Genomic DNA, 19,249 nt, shown 5'->3' on the forward strand with positions numbered 1-19,249 from the left:
ACTAGAGAGGAACCACTGAACCCCCTTATTAGACTAACAGGGTCACCATCACTAGAGAGGAACCACTGAACCCCCTTATTAGACTAACAGGGTCACCATCACTAGAGAGGAACCACTGAACCCCCTTATTAGACTAACAGGGTCACCATCACTAGAGAGGAACCACTGAACCCCCTTATTAGACTAACAGGGTCACCATCACTAGAGAGGAACCACTGAACCCCCTTATTAGACTAACAGGGTCACCCATCACTAGAGAGGAACCACTGAACCCCCTTATTAGACTAACAGGGTCACCATCACTAGAGAGGAACCACTGAACCCCCTTATTACACTAGCAGGGTCACCATCACTAGAGAGGAACCACTGAACCCCCTTATTAGACTAACAGGGTCACCATCACTAGAGAGGAACCACTGAACCCCCTTATTAGACTAACAGGGTCACCATCACTAGAGAGGAACCACTGAACCCCCTTATTAGACTAACAGGGTCACCCATCACTAGAGAGGAACCACTGAACCCCCTTATTAGACTAACAGGGTCACCATCACTAGAGAGGAACCACTGAACCCCCTTATTAGACTAACAGGGTCACCATCACTAGAGAGGAACCACTGAACCCTCTTATTAGACTAACAGGGTCACCATCACTAGAGAGGAACTGACAGTTTCCTCTTTCTCTAGAAGGCCACTGCATATCTGCCAACCACAGGTGATAAGCAAGTCACGCAAAACATGTAGTGCACATAGGTGTGTGTGTGTGTGTGTGTGTGTGTGTGTGCGCACATCATGTTTCTGTTTGGCGTGGATGTAGTAGCAGAGTCTGTGTGTGAGATTGTGAGTGTGTATGTGGTTTGTGATGAAATAGCATTGCTCAACATTGACCCCTTGATATTGATACACTCACAGTAAACATGCTTATGAGTGGGCCAATGGACATTTCCCTGTTTTCCACAGAAACTGCCTTTCACCATACCTGAGCTGGTCCAGGCGTCTCCCTGCCGCAGCTCTGACGGGATCATCTACATGGGTAAGTCTTCCAGCTCTCAGACCTGGAGTATATGACGACACACACACACTGACATGACATGTAGACATTTAGAACAGACCAGGAACAGTTTGGACTACGTTGTCATGGTTATCTACTCTACCAAGTGGGACTATCGTTCAAGTCCCGATCAGGCTGACCTCTAATGAATGAGTATAATCTTGTTAGAACTAAAAGACGTTATACTACATTTCCATTCCTTTCACCTCACGGTCATCATAACCCCTGCTCTTTTGAATATACTGCGGTACGAAGGCGTGACCGTAATCTAACCTATCTACTGTGCCATTGTTCAGCGGAGAAAATGGATGTCACGTTTCTTCTCAGTCCTGTAGATGTTTTCACACCCATTCACTGAAGCCACTGCGAGCACAAAGGGAGAATCTTCTGTGTTAATTGTCAAACCTGTTGGCCAATGGCAATTTACACCTCACACTGTGCTAGACAAACAACCGTAATCTTCAGTCTAAAGCCCTCTTGCAGAGTCAGTTTGAGGAGCAGCTCAGCCAACAACATCCTACTCACGGGTGGGGCCACCAGCACTGCAGATGGGACACTGTTTCGTAATCCATCAGGCGTTGTTATTACAGTCCAGCCAGAATAACGATTAGTGTCACTCCCTTCACCAACACAATAGGGAGACAGTGCACTACCAGGGCATGGGGTGTTTTTAATAAGACTATAGGTAGGTTAACACCCATTAGCCTCTGGGAGAATGCTGGGGGCTTGTCTAGCCCACCTTTACTTAACTGAGGTTGCCCGCCCTCTGTCCCTCCCATTCACTGAAAGTATAATAAGGATAATAAACAACTCGGATTGAATGTGGTTCAACTGCATGTATGGCTCTGCTTTCAGACCAGAGACAAGTAGGTTTTTACAATGTTATTAGGCTGACTGCTCTGTTTCCTAGGGCTGGGCGATGTGGCCTAAAAAGAACCATGCATAATAAGGATTCACTTCTTGTAGCAGGCATTATAGAACATTAACACGGGTCTCATACACAATCTCTCAAGCACAAGCCCACGTGCTAGTGAGCAGGCAGCTAATCTTTATATTTCAAGTTTAGCTAACTTGGATCTATTTGGTAGTTAACAAGATAGAACAATTGAATTGTTATGAACACACCCTTCTGTCCGTCTCCAACTGTTTGAACAGCATGCTAGCCAGATGTTGAAATCAAGTGGCCTACCTAGAATGAGAATGAGTTGCCAATTCCGTATATATTTGTGTTTTTACGCCTATTGCATATTTATTAAACACAGACTAGACAGCTTGAATAATAGGCTTTGGCTAAAATGCTCCTAGTTGTACGCAATGCTGCGCGCGACAAACTGAGCATGAAAAGGAGACGAGACCAAAAAGACACGAGAAGTGGACATAAACTCCCATAAAAACGAATGAATTCAATATATATCACCCAGCCCTATTGTGTCCATGTGTTGGTGTCCTCATGATGTCCTTATGTCTGTTTTTGTATCACTTTGTGTGTATGCGCAGGTAAGAAGCAGGATCTGTGGTACGTCGTGGACCTGTTGACAGGGGAGAAGCAGCAGACTCTCACTTCCTCCTTTGCTGAGATGCTGTGTCCCTCCTCCTCCCTTCTCTACCTGGGACGCACCGGTAGGCACCTGTAGCCCAGCCTACACCCACCTGGCTGGCTTGGGGTCTAAACATCTCCATGGGCTATTCATAATTCACTTCTCTCCCTTACGCCACTGGGCAATACTTATGAGGTTCAGTTAGGCCCAGGCTCATAGAGATGTGTTCTGTCTATTTGTTTCTATGGATAGACCCGTTTGCCCCTAACCCCTGTCCCCTCTACATCCCTGCCTCTTCCTGGCTTCACCTGGTCAGCCCTTCCTATCCTTCCCCCACAGTCCCAAATCTACTTACTTAATCTCCATAGTTATCTTATCTCCAGCCTATCCCAGCTAATTTGTTGGTACTGTCTAAAGGCGTCAGCATGCAGTTCAGCTGGCAGCTAGCCGAAGTCAGCTAGGCGAACCGACCGTGTGTGCTCACATACTCCCTTAAAAGACATGTGCTTGAAAAACGAGAAAAAAGCAGCTGTAGTACTATTTGTCCATTTTGAGACACCGTAGTCAGTATACACTTCCTCAAAATAGTCAGAATTAATCTAACTCAAGGAATCTGTCATTTATTTTAACATTAACATTCCCGAGGAGCACTTTGTTGCCCAGTTTTGAATCTAACTAAGATGGTTGGTGCATTATTTCTCAATGAAACAATGTGCATGAAAATGAGTCGTCTCTCGTCGAATGACAACCGACTTTATTGAAGAATCCCTACTGTTGACCAATCTCAGACGAAGGGGCGTAGACTTGGGCTACCGACTTCGTCTTGCGTCCAGACAGAAGTGTGTGTGCCCGAACACTCAAAAACCCTCACTGAAGTCCAAAACAAACAAAAACATCACAAAATGTAATCATAATATATGCACAAACTCTTCCGAACTGTTTCAGCTGGGAAGCATGCAGACGCCTCAACCCTCTCTGCTAATGGCACGTATGTAAAAGTCTGGCATTGACGCAAAGCCTCTTTTCAATTTAAGGGGCTTTATTGGCATGGGAAACATATGTTTACATTGCCAAAGCAAGTGAAATATCTCTCCCTCTGACATTTTAACAAGGATCTTGTTGTTCTGGGTTTAATTTTCCACATCCTCATTCACATCCCCTTTACAGCCCTGGGATCAGCTCCCCTCCCGCAATCCTAACCTTAACCATTAGAGGGGAAAATGTGAATCTGACCCAAGATCAGTGATTATGTGCAACTTTCCTGCCTTGGAAATGCTATGATACTTCCATGCCCATTTGTACTCCCAGTTATTACTGCAGTGATCTGTCATACCCTGTGTCCTATGGCATCTGCTTAATTTTGATGTCACTTTAGATGACTTGTGTGTGGCTTGTAGATATTTATGGCGGTTGTAAAGGTCAGGCTGCCAGGGCAGTAGTCCAAAAAGTAGCCTATAAATGCTTTGAGACGTGGGATACCTCTCTAAGGAGGAACATGAATTTGGACTTCTGTCATGTTATCCTGTGTTTTTCTAAGGTGGCCAGTGTTGTCACCATAGCTAGCATGGCTGTATAGTTGTAATGAGCGCTCTCACCATTTCTTCTAAAAACACAATATCACCATGGGTTGAGTCCTGAGTTTAGTTTCACTACTCTGGAATATCCTACATGTTCTAGGCTACAGTATGATGTTGTCCCTTCCCCAGAGTACACTATCACCATGTACGACACCAAGAGTAGACAGCTCCGCTGGAATGCCACCTACTTCGACTACGCCTCCACGCTGCCTGACGACGACACCAAATACAGTAAGACATGCTTTTATATCTCTCGATAGCGACAGTGAATGTAGGCTATGTATGTGAGAGACTGAGTTGTTTGCGATATGCTGTCTGGTAGGGCTGTGATGATGCCAGTGTCACAATGTATTTTCCATGGCATAAATGAAAACAGGAAGCAGATGTAACTCTTTGGTCCTGTAAGAACCTGCTGGATGTAACATTGTGTGCTATAGCTTGGAAAAGAAATACCTGTCACTCTGGATGACAACAATGATGTTTGTTTCCAACAGGGCTGTTTTCCTAAAGAAGTTAAATCCGCCTCGTGTTTTTGTTTCCTTTCCATGATACTAACGAGTATTGTTACTGATATCGTCCCGGCCCTGCTCTCTGGTTGAAAGCATATCTCATAGGACATAGATCCAGGGAGATGATTTTCTACTGTCATTATCCTCACAACATATTACTATTGAACATCATCCAATATCAAGGAAACTAATATTAAATATGATTCTCCTCTCGTTTGTCTTTCCCTCTCTACCTCTTTCTATATGTGTATTATCCACCTCCCGTCATCTTTCACATAGTTGCACTGATGCAATACGTACACCCAGTTTACGTAACCCCCCTCTCCCCCTCCCCTTATAGAGATGGCCCACTTTGTCTCCAATGGTGACGGACTGGTGGTGACAGTGGACAGTGAGTCGGGTGACGTCCAGTGGATCCAGAATTACAACTCCCCCGTGGTGGCCATGTACATATGGCAGCGCGAGGGCCTGCGCAAGGTGCCGCTCACCAACGTCGCTGTGGAAACGCTGCGCTACCTCACCTTCATGTCAGGCGAGGTGGGCCGCATCACGCAGTGGAAGTATCCCTTCCCCAAGGAGAAGAAGCCCAAGAACAAGCTCATGTAAGTAGACTGTGTGATCGACAGTGGCCCCCCCTTTACTTACTCAGCTACGGAGGCCGCAAAACCCTGACTTAAGATATGACTTTGTATGTGGCTTATGCTTTCATAGAAAAACACAGACAATGGGATGAAACTTTTTTATTATCACTTTTCGGGGTGGGTATTTTAAAGTGTAGAGCTGACTACTGTTTTAGCTTGAACTTTCATGCAAATCTTCCCATAGCCATGGGCATTGAATGTGCATACACATATATTCTGCAATGTAGAAAATAGTAAAAAATAAAGAAAACCCCTTGAATGAGCAGGTGTTTCCAAACTTTTGACTGGTACTGTATATATTTGCATATCTGGGTTGAGGATTCCGTCCTGATGGGTTAGGAATAGAAGCCCCACCCTTTTCTATAAACAATGTTGATTGGTTTCTATCAGCTCCAGTCTATGCTCAGCAAGATTCCAAGCAGAGCCTCTCCCCTTAAGCATTTGCCACAGCATTTCTGCCAAGACCATTCTCCTTTGACTTCTGTTGAATTAGTTTATCACGCTTATTTAGCCACTTCCTTATCTCTTTTATGATTAATTAAATAATTTACTCCGAATCTCTGTTTTCCTTCAAGGCATTTCTTTTGTTAACAGGGGCCCCTTTTGAAAATGCTTTAGCTGAACTCTTGAAGTCTCAAGTAATTTAAGATGGGTTGAGTAAGTTGATTTTGCAAGCAGCAGTGTTACGGTTGATCTCCCCATCCTGAGAACAGGGGTTGGCCCCATCTCTACCAGTCGTGTTAGAGCTTTGATATGCATTCCAGGGCTCTGAATCATTGATGGGGTGTATTGAAGATCTCTTTATATCTATGTTTGATGATTGCACGAACCAGTGGTGGTGTAGTCAGGACTTGTAGAGATGTATCACTTTATGAACAAATGATGCACATCTAACCAACACAGATGGACTCTTTCAGTTGTGGTTTCACAATACAGTTCTGTACTTCTATTTACGCCAGCTTTCAGAAGAAAGGAGAAATAAGACTATTCAGTGGGTGATCTTAGTGTGTGTGTGTGTGTGTGTGTGTGTGTGTGTGTGTGTGTGTGTGTGTGTGTGTGTGTGTGTGTGTGTGTGAGAAATTGTCTGTTTGTAACCAATTGTGCAGTTTTCTGACTCAAGTCAAAGCTGTCTACAGTAGAATAGAGAATCTCCCTATTCTAAATGTCCTGGTTGAGGTAGACTATTAGGCTTCTCTTCCTTGTTTAAAGCTAACATTAAGACTATCCTGTTCTGTTGTCTTCACAGGGCCACACTCTACGTAGGCAAGTACTCCACCAGCCTGTACGCATCGCCCTCCCTGGTGCATGATGGGGTCACGGTCGTGGTGAGTGGCACTAGGCTCTTCTGTGTTAGAACAAAATGTGACATTCCGTCTAGAATCTAGAACATCACCAAACAACTGGAAGCTTCTGGGAGCTGATCTCTTAGCCCAAGATCAAAGATGTGAGTTAAGAGTCACAGGGACCCTGCACTAGTGTTGGTTTGGTTGTTTACCTGACCACAACCCAGGTCACAATCCCCTCAGGCCTGGGTCCCTGAAGCACAGAGGAACATGGGATAGTATCAGCAAGACCCCTTATTTCTATCTATTTACGATAAGATGTTGAGATTAATTTGATGTAACCCATTTGATCTTGACATTCCACTTATTTCAGTTTCCTTCTAAGTAGTAAAGGATGTATTCATTTCTATCAACATTTAACAACATTAAACTACACTAAGTATGTGGACACCCCTTCAAATGAGTGGATTCGGGCTATTTGAGTGCTGATGTGTGTAGCGCATAAAAATTGCTTGTCCTCGGTTGCAACACCGAGTTCCAAACTGCCTCTGGAAACATCATCAGCACAAGAACTGTTGGTCTGGAGCTCCATGAAGTGGCCGAGCAGCTGCACACAAGCCTAAGGTCACCATGCCAAATGCCAGGTGTCAGCTGGAGTGGTGGAAATGTCTTCGTCATTGGACTCTGGAGCAGTGGAAACCCATTCTCTGGAGAGATGAATCATGCGTCACCATCTGGCAGTACAACCGATGAATCTGGGTTTGGTGGATGCCAGGAGAACGCTACCTACCCGACTGCATAGTGCCAACTGTAAAATTTGGTGGAGGAGGAATAATTGTTTGGGGCAGTTTTTCAAGGTTCGGGCTAGGCCCCTTAGTTCCAGTGAAGGTAAATCTTAACGCTACAGCATACAATGACATTCTAGACGATTCTGTGCTTCCAACTTTGTGGCAACAGTTTTGGGGGAAGGCCCTTTCCTGTTTCAGCATGACAATGCCCCCGTGCACAAAGAGAGGTCCATACAGAAATGTGTTGAGATCAGTGTGGAAGAACTTAACTGGGCTGCACAAAGCCCTGACCTCAACTCCATCGAACACCTTTAGGAAGAATTGGAACGCAGACTGCGAGCATCAGTGCCTAATTGCCCAACATCAGTGCATAGTGCCCTTTTGGCTGAATGGAAACAAGTCCCTGCCGCAATGTTCCGACACCTAGTGGAAAGCCTTCCTCGAAGAGTGGAGGCTGCAAAGGGGGACCAACTCCATATTAATGCCCATCATTTTCAAATGACATGTTCGATGAGCAGGTGTCCAGGTAGTGTATATTAACATTGAACTACTTAGTACTTGAAAAGGATGTCAATCACAAGGTGACTTCCCTAGTTAAATAAAGGATCCATAATCTAGTGGTTTGTGTGTCTCCTGTAGCCCCGCGGCAGCACCTTCCCCATGCTGGAGGGTCCTAACAGCCAGGAGGTAACAATGGAGGAGGAGTGTGTGATCACCCCCAGGACCAGCGTCAAATTCAACTCTGCCCTGAGGGAACGCAACCGCATCAACTTCATGAGGAACCACCTGCTCCTCATAGGTAGAAAACACCTCTCTCATGCATTTTCCAGTGTCTACCTTCCCCCACAGTGTCTACCTTCCCCCCCACAGTGTCTACCTTCCCCCCCACAGTGTCTACCTTCCCCCCCACAGTGTCTACCTTCCCCCCACAGTGTCTACCTTCCCCCCCACAGTGTCTACCTTCCCCCCACAGTGTCTACCTTCCCCCCCACAGTGTCTACCTTCCCCCCACAGTGTCTACCTTCCCCCCCACAGTGTCTACCTTCCCCCCCACAGTGTCTACCTTCCCCCCCACAGTGTCTACCTTCCCCCCACAGTGTCTACCTTCCCCCCCACAGTGTCTACCTTCCCCCCACAGTGTCTACCTTCCCCCCACAGTGTCTACCTTCCCCCACAGTGTCTACCTTCCCCCCACAGTGTCTACCTTCCCCCCACAGTGTCTACCTTCCCCCCACAGTGTCTACCTTCCCCCACAGTGTCTACCTTCCCCCCACAGTGTCTACCTTCCCCCCCACAGTGTCTACCTTCCCCCCACAGTGTCTACCTTCCCCCCCACAGTGTCTACCTTCCCCCCACAGTGTCTACCTTCCCCCCACAGTGTCTACCTTCCCCCCACAGTGTCTACCTTCCCCCCACAGTGTCTACCTTCCCCCCACAGTGTCTACCTTCCCCCCACAGTGTCTACCTTCCCCCCCACAGTGTCTACCTTCCCCCCACAGTGTCTACCTTCCCCCCCACAGTGTCTACCTTCCCCCCCACAGTGTCTACCTTCCCCCCCACAGTGTCTACCTTCCCCCCCACAGTGTCTACCTTCCCCCCACAGTGTCTACCTTCCCCCCACAGTGTCTACCTTCCCCCCCACAGTGTCTACCTTCCCCCCACAGTGTCTACCTTCCCCCCACAGTGTCTACCTTCCCCCCACAGTGTCTACCTTCCCCCCACAGTGTCTACACTACCCCCCACAGTGTCTACCTTCCCCCACAGTGTCTACTACTACCCCCCACAGTGTCTACCTTCCCCCACAGTGTCTACCTTCCTCCCACAGTGTCTACCTTCCTCCCCACAGTGTCTACCTTCCCCCCCAGTGTCTACCTACCCCCACAGTGTCTACCTTCCTCCCACAGTGTCTACTACTACCCCCCACAGTGTCTACTACTACCCCCCACAGTGTCTACCTTCCTCCCCCAGTGTCTACCTTCCCCCCACAGTGTCTACCTTCCCCCCCACAGTGTCTACCTTCCCCCACAGTGTCTACCTTCCCCCCAACAGTGTCTACTACTACCCCCCCACAGTGTCTACCACTACCCCCCACAGTGTCTACCTTCCCCCCCACAGTGTCTACCTTCCCCCCACAGTGTCTACCTTCCCCCCACAGTGTCTACCTTCCCCCCACAGTGTCTACCTTCCCCCACAGTGTCTACCTACCCCCCACAGTGTCTACACTTCCCCCCACAGTGTCTACCTTCCCCCCCACAGTGTCTACCTTCCCCCACAGTGTCTACCTTCCCCCACAGTGTCTACTACTAGCCCCCCAGTGTCTACTACTACCCCCCCAGTGTCTACTACTACCCCCCCCAGTGTCTACTACTACCCCCCCAGTGTCTACTACTACCCCCCCCAGTGTCTACCTTCCCCCCCACAGTGTCTACCTACCCCCCCCACAGTGTCTACTACTCCCCCCACAGTGTCTACCTTGTGTTATTATAGTGCCCTCTGCTGGATGCCCAGTCAGTTCTCAAATGTGGAACACAAGCGTTGTCCAAGTCCATGCAGTTGTGGCAGTAGAATATGGATGGAAGTTGGTTTTGAGAGTGATGTCAGTTTGATTATTCAAGGATTTAAGAATGTGTTATTGATGTTATATAGATGTTATTACACACACTGTAATATCATCCTAGTGATGATGCTGATGCTGGTTGGATGTGTTTCTCTCCCAGGTCATCATGAGACGCCTCCTGATGCCCATAACAAGATCCTGGAGAAGTTCCCTGACAGTATCCCACGCCAGCAGGGCAATTTCATCCCCCCCACCACAGAGAAGACCCTAGAGGAGGTGTGTGTTTCAGTCCTTCAGCATGCCAACTAACCTCTCCTCTTTGATTTGATTTTGTTGGGGTATAAAAAGATCTTCTCCCTCGTCCTCCCCTAGAAGGTGAATGAGAGTGACATGGGAGAAGGCCCCACTGTGGGCCCCAGCCCCCCGGTGGTCACCTCCATCCAGGAGCAGCCGGGGCGGACCACACCGGTGAGGGTGGAGGCCCCTGTGGACTCCATGCTTAAAGACATGGCCACCATCATTTTCAGCACCTTCCTCCTGGCCGGCTGGGTAGCCTTCATCATCATCTACCCCAAGGTGAGGGAGCACTGACACCTAGTGGTGATCTGGTGTATGGCTGTGGCTGTTACTACCTGGCTGTACAGATTGTCAGTCAACAAGCTGAACATGAGTGACAAATGTATGAAGTAAAGCCACAGTTTAGTTCCAGTATGATGGTAGGCTCTGTGTTAAATGTAGAAAGTAAAGCCACAGTTTACTTCCAGTATGATGGTAGGCTCTGTGTTAAATGTAGGAAGTAAAGCCACAGTTTAGTTCCAGTATGATGGTAGGCTCTGTGTTAAATGTAGGAAGTAAAGCCACAGTTTAGTTGAAATGCTGAGTTATGGATATAACACATACCTGACTTGAACATTATAGCTCACTTATACATGTACTTCCCAGAGTGTTCACAAACAGCAGCAGCTGCAGCATGAACAGTTCCAGAGGCAGTTGGATGAACGGCTGGATCTCCTGAGGAGACAGCCGTTCCCTCCCCCAGGGACCGACCTGCCCCTGCTGGCCCCGGACGCTGACTCAGACCACAGCAGCCCCAACGGCACCCCCAACATCACCCCCCGTGCATCCAACCACTCCAACCTGTCTGTGCCTGAGCTGGGCAGCTCCGCCAACGAGCACGAGGACGGAGGTATGGAGGACACAAGTGGATACACACATTGATGAAGACACACGCACTGATGCACACAATTACTCACACATACTGTACACACTCACTTACAGTAGGTCTAGCACTGCTCTGTTCATCTTGATGCCTGGCAATTGTTTTGAAAATGAAAGATACTCTTCTGATTCCAATATCTGATGTGTTTTTTATGGTTCATCAGATGAGGACTCCAACATGGTCAGAGTTGGAAAGATTACGTTCCGTCCCAAAAATGTTTTGGGACACGGTGCAGAGGGAACCATCGTGTATAAGTAAGTCTCAACCCAGGCTAATGTATCTACATTTTGTAACAAAGTAAAATGAAAGTCAAGTTTAGTGTCTTTTTGAGGCTGCTCAGTTAGTCGTTCAATCATCTCTACTCGTCATATAGACTCTCTTAAGTCTTTGGCCGCATCCCCATTATTTCTGTGCAAGTGGGTAGAGAATTGGGACACAACCTTCGTTTTTTTATTTATTTTGATAAATGTTCAGTTTTACAAACATACAGACAAGAACTAAACCTTTCTTTGTAAAGTGTCTGTTTAGGAATGTTCTACTAACCTTCCCCTGCTCTGTCCCCCAGGGGTCAGTTTGACAACCGTGCCGTGGCAGTCAAGAGGATCCTCCCAGAATGCTTCAGCTTTGCTGACCGTGAGGTGGACCTGCTGCGCGAGTCGGACGAGCACCCCAATGTCATCCGCTACTTCTGTACAGAGAGGGATCGCCAGTTCCAGTACATCGCTATAGAGCTGTGTGCCGCCTCACTGCAAGAGGTACTGCAGCCTCACTGACCACCAAACCCAGGGGTCTGCAACACCCGGCCCACGAGCCAAATGCGGCCCACAAGCCAAATGTTTCTGGCCCTCCAAAGTTGTCTTAAGCCCTACAGCACCCTCTCTCTTCCTGACCTTTCAGCATATGCTCTCATTCATTTATTTATTAATTCATCCTCTTAAACTTGCTTCTTGTTACTTTTACTCACTCACTAGATGTGGACTCTTTGTGTTTCCTCTTTCAGTATGTGGAGAGACAGGATTTTGATCGGCATGGACTGGAGCCTGTGATGCTGCTGCAGCAGACCATGTCAGGACTGGCACACCTGCACTCCCTCAATATAGGTAATAATCACAAGATGTGCACCTCCACTAGGTTATAATATAGGTTTTCATGAAGAACAGAAAGGTTATACTCAAATGTTTCTATGTAAGTTACAGTTAGAGTAAACCATACAGTAATATTTTCAATAAGAATCACCAGACTGCTGGACTAGGTACAGTAAACATCTAAGATCTAAGGCAGGTTATTCTTCAAGCCTGATCTCTTCCCGTCCCCAGTGCACAGAGACCTGAAGCCCCACAACATCCTGGTGTCCATGCCCAACGCCCACGGCCGGGCGCGGGCCATGATCTCCGACTTTGGCCTGTGTAAGAAGCTGGCGGTGGGCCGACACAGCTTCAGCAGGAGGTCCGGGGTGCCCGGCACCGAGGGGTGGATCGCCCCAGAGGTCCTCAGTGAGGACTGCAAGGACAACCCTGTGAGTGGTCCCTCTCTACTGGAGACATGACTCATCCTGATTTTATAGATAGCAGCTGTCATGAAACACAGGCCTGTGTGACTGTCACTGTCTGATACGAATTTACATTTATGTGAATGCAGTTCACTGTTACATACTTATCTTGCCTTTATCAAAGACATTGATTGCTAACCATCAACAGAACACCATTATTGAACTCCTAACCTCTCTCTCTCTCTCTCTCTCTCTCTCTCTCTCTCTCTCTCTCTCGCTCTCTCTCTCTCTTCTCCTGTAGACGTGCACGGTGGACATCTTCTCTGCAGGCTGTGTGTTCTACTATGTAGTGTCCTGGGGATGTCATCCCTTTGGCAAGTCCCTGCAGAGGCAAGCCAACATACTGCTGGGAGCCTACAGCCTGGACCAGCTACAGCCCCACAAACATGGTGAGCACATCACTTCCTGTTCTTCCACAGGAAGGTGGTGAGGGGAAGTTGGTGTAGGATTGGTTTGGAAGTGATTTGATTTAAACCAAGATGTTGACTGTCTAAGAAACAGTAGTTTCTTGCTGGTGAGCATCAGTTCAGCCTTTGAAAGTACAAAGAAGAGAACAGTATGTTTACATTGGACAGATTTGGTAAAGGCAGTATTAGAGTTATTATAGACAGACAGGCTCCTGATGTTATTGCAATTTTGTTTAATGCAAACCCAAACATTGACAATCAGTTGTTTCACATCAGAGACCGCTGTTGTGGAAAATTTGATCCAAAGATTAGGCAGAGACTAATTTATAATAGTGAATCTTTAATACAGACGAGAAGCTGCTAGGTAGATCTCTCTCTGATAGCAATCAGGGAAGGAGCTCCAAGAGTAAATGGCTACATGTCCTTTATATAGTGTAAGGTAATAAACAATCATATTGTTACAAGTTATTTTATACAAGCAACAGTTCCAGAACACAATGGCCATGTTTTAGGGTGCAGACATAACAGGAGTTATGAAATGCATAACATCACAGTCCAACACAGAACAATAACATAACACTTGAGAAGTGACAATAGCTCACCCCAATTCTGCCATAACACCGCCCCATAGTGACTGAGTGTTTGGTCTTGTCTTTCCCAGAGGACATCGTGGCCACAGACCTGATAGAACAGATGCTGAATATGGAGCCCCAGAGGAGGCCTTCTGCTGAGAGCGTGCTCAAACACCCCTTCTTCTGGAGCCTGGAGAAACAGCTGCAGTTCTTCCAGGTCACAATCAAATCCAATACTTTTCTATTAAAACTGTTCCACATAAATCAGTATAGCACTGTGAAGGGAACATTTTCCAATAATGACATTTTATTTTTTTAAATAAAAACCCATATTTCATCTTGTTTCCCCTGTAGGACTTGAGTGACAGGATAGAGAAGGAGCCGCTGGACGGACCAATCGTAAGGCAGCTGGAGCGAGGGGGGCGGGCCGTGGTGAAGCTGGACTGGAGGGAACACATCACAGTGCCTCTACAGACCGGTAAGAGACTGGCCTGAGATCAGTTGTAGCTACAACCACATACCTATCTTACAAGTCTTTGTCCATGTCATGTGTGTAGACTGGTAAAGAGACTGGTCCGAGTTCAGTTTTAACCCTACTACTATGCTAGTGCCATTAATAAATTAAAGGGTATATATTTCATGATTTAAGAAATGATATGACCTACTACAGTTTTGTACTGAACCTGATTGTTAGGGTTAATGTTTCTCAAGTGCAGAAAAGATGTCAGTGTAGTCACTGATTATAAAATGCAGTGACTGTGGTTTGCATTTCCTGTCAATCCAGACTGCAGCATTTAGCTGAGCTCTTCTCAACCTAAAAGGCTGCTTTGCTTCCTGTTGACAGTGTTCATCTGTATAGGGCTGTTTCATGGGGTTGTTCTAATCTTAATATGCTACCGTATGTGAAAGAAATGGTAAGAGAAGGTTCGCTGTGACTGTTGCATTCATGAGTTTTTAATTTGCATGTTAGTCATTTGTCTATTTAGCTTGTTGTTATGTTTTAGTTTTCATGCATTGTGGAGAACTAGTCAGCTGAAGATTTCCTGGCAGGTAGACTATATTTACAAGATATCTAACTTTAAACCAGGACATTGTGAGGTATTTCAATCTTGCTGTATTATGAGACTTCTAGGATAAATTATACATTTTAGGATAAATTATTAGAATGTACTGTGGATTATTCATTGCATGTATTTTCTCTGTTGGCAGATCTACGTAAATTCCGGTCGTATAAAGGAGGGTCCGTCAGAGATCTTCTCCGCGCCATGAGAAACAAGGTATGGGTGTCTTTCCAGCTAAATTATGTTTGTTTACCTGATTAGATGTCCGTGTATATGAATCCTTCTTCTCTTGTCCCTCCTATAGAAGCACCATTACAGGGAGTTACCAGCAGAGGTCCAGGAGACTCTGGGCTCTATCCCTGATGACTTTGTCTCCTACTTCACCTCCCGCTTCCCCCACCTGCTGCGCCACACCTACCTGGCCATGCACACCTGTGCCCACGAGAGGTCATTCCTTCCCTACTACTCCAGCTCAGAGCAGCTCTCCTGGATACGGACTTCCTACACACACCCCGGGCCCAAGGCCACACCCCCGCTGCAGACACACACATCGCAGCCAGAGGAACCCACACCGTCAAACACAGTACCCTCACAGCCTGAGATGGTGTCAAACACAATTCCATCCACAGAACCCATACAGTCAGTGACCGTATCAGACTCCACACCCATACAGTCACTATCAATCACAACACCCCCACAGTCAGTGACCGTATCAGACTCCACACCCATACAGTCACTATCAATCACAACACCCCCACAGTCAGTGACCGTATCAGACTCCACACCCATACAGTCACTATCAATCACAACACCCCCACAGTCAGTGACCGTATCAGACTCCACACCCATACAGTCACTATCAATCACAACACCCCCACAGTCAGTGACCGTATCAGACTCCACACCCATACAGTCACTATCAATCACAACACCCCCACAGTCAGTGACCGTATCAGACTCCACACCCATACAGTCACTATCAATCACAACACCCCCACAGTCAGTGACCGTATCAGACTCCACACCCATACAGTCACTATCAATCACAACACCCCCACAGTCAGTGACCGTATCAGACTCCACACCCATACAGTCACTATCAATCACAACACCCCCACAGTCAGTGACCGTATCAGACTCCACACCCATACAGTCACTATCAATCACAACACCCCCACAGTCAGTGACAGTATCAGACTCCACACCCATACAGTCACTATCAATCACAACACCCCCACAGTCAGTGCCAACCACATTACCAGTAGAGCCAGTGTCATCCACATCATTACCAATCCAACCAGTACTGCCTACATCACCCCCACCCTCATCCACACTGCCAGACCTGCCTCCACAGACAGTGTTGCCCTCAGAACCCCCCACACCATCAGAAACCCCCCTTACAGATCCTGTCCCACCTGAACCACACATACTGCCAGTGCCACATCCAGCCACACCGGACACGGAGCCTGCCTGAGAGCCGACGAGGGGTGGTGGATGAGTGCTGCACAGAGGAGCGTTGCCTTACGAGTGGACACATACTGGGGCTCTGTTGCTCTGTCCTGTGCTGGTGAGGACCAGGCCTGCAGTGCCTGGGAGCTGCCGACAGGGGGGAGCAGCAGCCCAAACCAAGTGCCTTTCCTGCTCGACTGAGACAAAATGGCTCCGAATGGAACTGTCCCAAGGTCCCTCGACTAATCAAGAAGCCAGGGTGGAAATTAACTAGTGGGGGTCGTACTGTGTAGTACAGAGAGAAATGTTTTATTTGCAATGGAGTCCCTCCTAATGTCAAGTATTGTGAGGTATTTTTGGGCACAAAATACTTGGCAAAGCAAGGGAGGAATTCTTCTGTTGATGTTGTTGGAAGACAAGTCGACAATGGTAGTTTTACTGTGGAATCTTGTCTCTTAATGAGCCTATTCACTGTAAAGAGGTGTATATTTTTGTATAGGTGACGACTTGATAATGACTTGATCATTGAAAATCATGGGATGTGGCCATTGTGCCTTTTTAAATAACACTGTGTTATGTATGGGAGTTCTGTGAGGGTAGACGTCTCTGAAATAGTTTTGCTTGCTGCTGCAGATGCTGCTAGTGACGGCTTTTCTGTCTTGAATCAATACTATTTCAGTGCCTGTCTTCCTGTGCAGGCGAGGGCAGATAGTCCAAAGGGTGTTTGAACTAAACACTGGTAAAAGCATAATGTGTTTATCTTTTCTACTTTTATCTTTTCTACTTTTATCTTGTCTCTGATAGCGTTGTGCTGTACATAAGGCACAAGGCGATTATGTGATCTGATTGTGTTATTATTGCAGTGCATCACCCAAAGTCTTGTTTGCTTGATCTCTGACACACTAGGCCTTTACTAAAACTGGTTCAGCTACAAGTCATGATAGGATGATTACAGAAAGTATTCACTTCACATTCTGGTTTTTGCTGTCAGAGGAATGATGTGTTTTCTCTCATCTTAGCTTTGATGAATGATGATCCAATACATGTTTTATTCAATCATATTGTCTGTATAACGATTGGCAGTTAAATAGGTCTTCATTTATTACATGAATTAACTGTTATAGTTTGTTAATATTTTATTTTTTAAGTGGAATACATTTACTTCAGGTTTATTTTGTACTGTTCATTGTACATCAAAAACCCCAAGAAGGTACAGTATTTTGTCTAATGCAAGCTGTTAATTAAGTGAGGGTTTTGTGCAAAAGTGGACAGTAAATCTTTTGTAGTCCCGTCTGACGATGCCTTTCACTGTTAAGATTTCATTTCTAACATGCCATCCTGAATGCAAGAATAGTTTGTTTTATGATTTTTCAGTTATGCCATTGTTGGAGTGAAAATGCCAAATTAAATCAGCATTAATATCTGTTATGGTGTTAGTTTGCAGATATTTTGAGCTTGTGGAACTAATGCTGCGTTCATAACCAAGTGGGAAGGTGGTATTTACCACATACCGACTGGGAAAAATCCACTTGAACGCACCTACAACTTGTAATTACTAGTGGGAAACTCATCGATCATCCCTGACCTCGACTTCTCCCACATGCTGACCTCTGACATCACCTACTAAGGAAGGGACTTAACCAACAGCATTTTCGGCAGTTAAATGTAGCACAACATTTATAAAAAGCAATCTATTCAAGTTTTTTAACTTGAATTTGTTAACCATGAAAGCTGTACTTTTAGTTGGTGATTTATGATTTGGTGTACACAATGTATGTAGACCCTTTTCTATGCAACAGCCTCCTATGTGTGTTTACCTGATTTAGATGTCAGTTTATATGAATCGTTCTTTTGTCCCCCTCCTTTAGAAGCACCATTACAGGGAGTTACCAGCTGAGGTCCAGGAGACTGGGCTCCATTGCTGATAACTGTCACCTACTTCACCTCCCGCGCCACACCTACCTGGCCATGCACACATGTGCATAGGAGGCACTTCCTTCCCTACTACTCCAGCTCAGAGCAGCTCGCCTGGATACGGACTTCCTACACACACCCTGGGCCCAAGGCCACAGAGCTGCTGCAGACACACACATCGTAGCCAGAGGAACCCACACCAAACATAGTACCCTCACAGCCTGAGATGGTGGCAAACACAATTCCATCCACAGACCCATACAGTCAGTGACCGTGTCAGACTCTCACCCATACAGTCACTATCAATCAAAACCACATTACCAGTAGAGCCAGTGTCATCCACATCATAACCAGTACTGCCTACATCATCCACACTGCCAGACCTGCCCCCACAGACAGTTGCCCACCCAGCCCTCAGAACCCGCCACACCCTCAGAATACCCCTTACAAATCCTGAACCACCAGTGCCACACTGGACACGGAGCCTGCCTGAGCGCCAGGTGAGGGGTGGTGGATGGGTACGGCACAGAGGAGCGTTGCCTTGGGGTTTTAGGCTGGGTTTCTGTATGGCACTCTGACACCTGCGGATGTAAAAAGGGCGTTTATAATACATTTGATTGATTGATTGCCTTACGAGTGGACACATACTGGGGCTCTATGGCTCTTTCCTGTGCTGGTGAGGACCAGGCCTGCAGTGCCTGGGACCTGCCGACAGGGCAGGAGCAGCCCAAACCAAGTGCCTTTCCTACTCTACTAAGACAAAATGGCTCAGAATGGAACCGTCCCCCGATGCATCAAGAAGCCAGGGTGGAAATGAACTAATGTGGACAGAGGGAACCTGTTTTATTTGCAATGTAGTCCCGCCTCATGTCAAGTATTGTTGGGCACAAAATACTTGGCAATGCAAGGGAGGAATTCTTCTGTTTATGTTGGAAGATTTAAGTCAACAATGGTAGTTTTACTGTACAACGTTCCCTCAGTGAGCCTTTTCACTGTAAAGAGGTGTATATGTGATCTTACGTTCTCCCCTTGGGTGTAGCTCGTCTGAGGAGGAGACGTAAATGCCTGGGCCTAAACACACCAGGTAACACGGATGAAAGGGGAAGAAATGTGGGGTGCAATGAGCGATAAATA

The 19,249-nt window shown here is 46.7% G+C and overlaps 1 protein-coding gene across 2 annotated transcripts in view; it reads left to right on the forward strand.

Moving 5' to 3' along the window:
- The window catches only part of LOC106601756 (serine/threonine-protein kinase/endoribonuclease IRE1), a 30,699-nt gene extending 13,072 nt beyond the window's left edge, over positions 1-17,627 (forward strand). For both annotated transcript variants that reach the window (XM_045715509.1, XM_045715508.1), the window contains exons 5-22: positions 961-1,033; positions 2,549-2,671; positions 4,296-4,397; positions 5,016-5,277; positions 6,563-6,641; positions 8,027-8,186; positions 10,105-10,220; positions 10,317-10,520; positions 10,887-11,130; positions 11,327-11,417; positions 11,729-11,918; positions 12,164-12,263; positions 12,480-12,679; positions 12,954-13,101; positions 13,781-13,908; positions 14,046-14,169; positions 14,901-14,968; positions 15,057-17,627. In XM_045715509.1, coding sequence (XP_045571465.1) covers positions 1,030-1,033; positions 2,549-2,671; positions 4,296-4,397; positions 5,016-5,277; positions 6,563-6,641; positions 8,027-8,186; positions 10,105-10,220; positions 10,317-10,520; positions 10,887-11,130; positions 11,327-11,417; positions 11,729-11,918; positions 12,164-12,263; positions 12,480-12,679; positions 12,954-13,101; positions 13,781-13,908; positions 14,046-14,169; positions 14,901-14,968; positions 15,057-16,226 — 3,513 coding nt within the window. In that variant the 5' untranslated portion in view covers positions 961-1,029 and the 3' untranslated portion in view covers positions 16,227-17,627. The remainder of the gene's footprint in view (positions 1-960; positions 1,034-2,548; positions 2,672-4,295; positions 4,398-5,015; positions 5,278-6,562; positions 6,642-8,026; positions 8,187-10,104; positions 10,221-10,316; positions 10,521-10,886; positions 11,131-11,326; positions 11,418-11,728; positions 11,919-12,163; positions 12,264-12,479; positions 12,680-12,953; positions 13,102-13,780; positions 13,909-14,045; positions 14,170-14,900; positions 14,969-15,056) is intronic.
- The last annotated feature ends 1,622 nt before the right edge of the window (positions 17,628-19,249 follow it).

This window comes from Salmo salar, chromosome ssa03 (assembly GCF_905237065.1).
Source record: "Salmo salar chromosome ssa03, Ssal_v3.1, whole genome shotgun sequence".
Classification (NCBI taxonomy): Eukaryota; Metazoa; Chordata; class Actinopteri; order Salmoniformes; family Salmonidae; genus Salmo; species Salmo salar.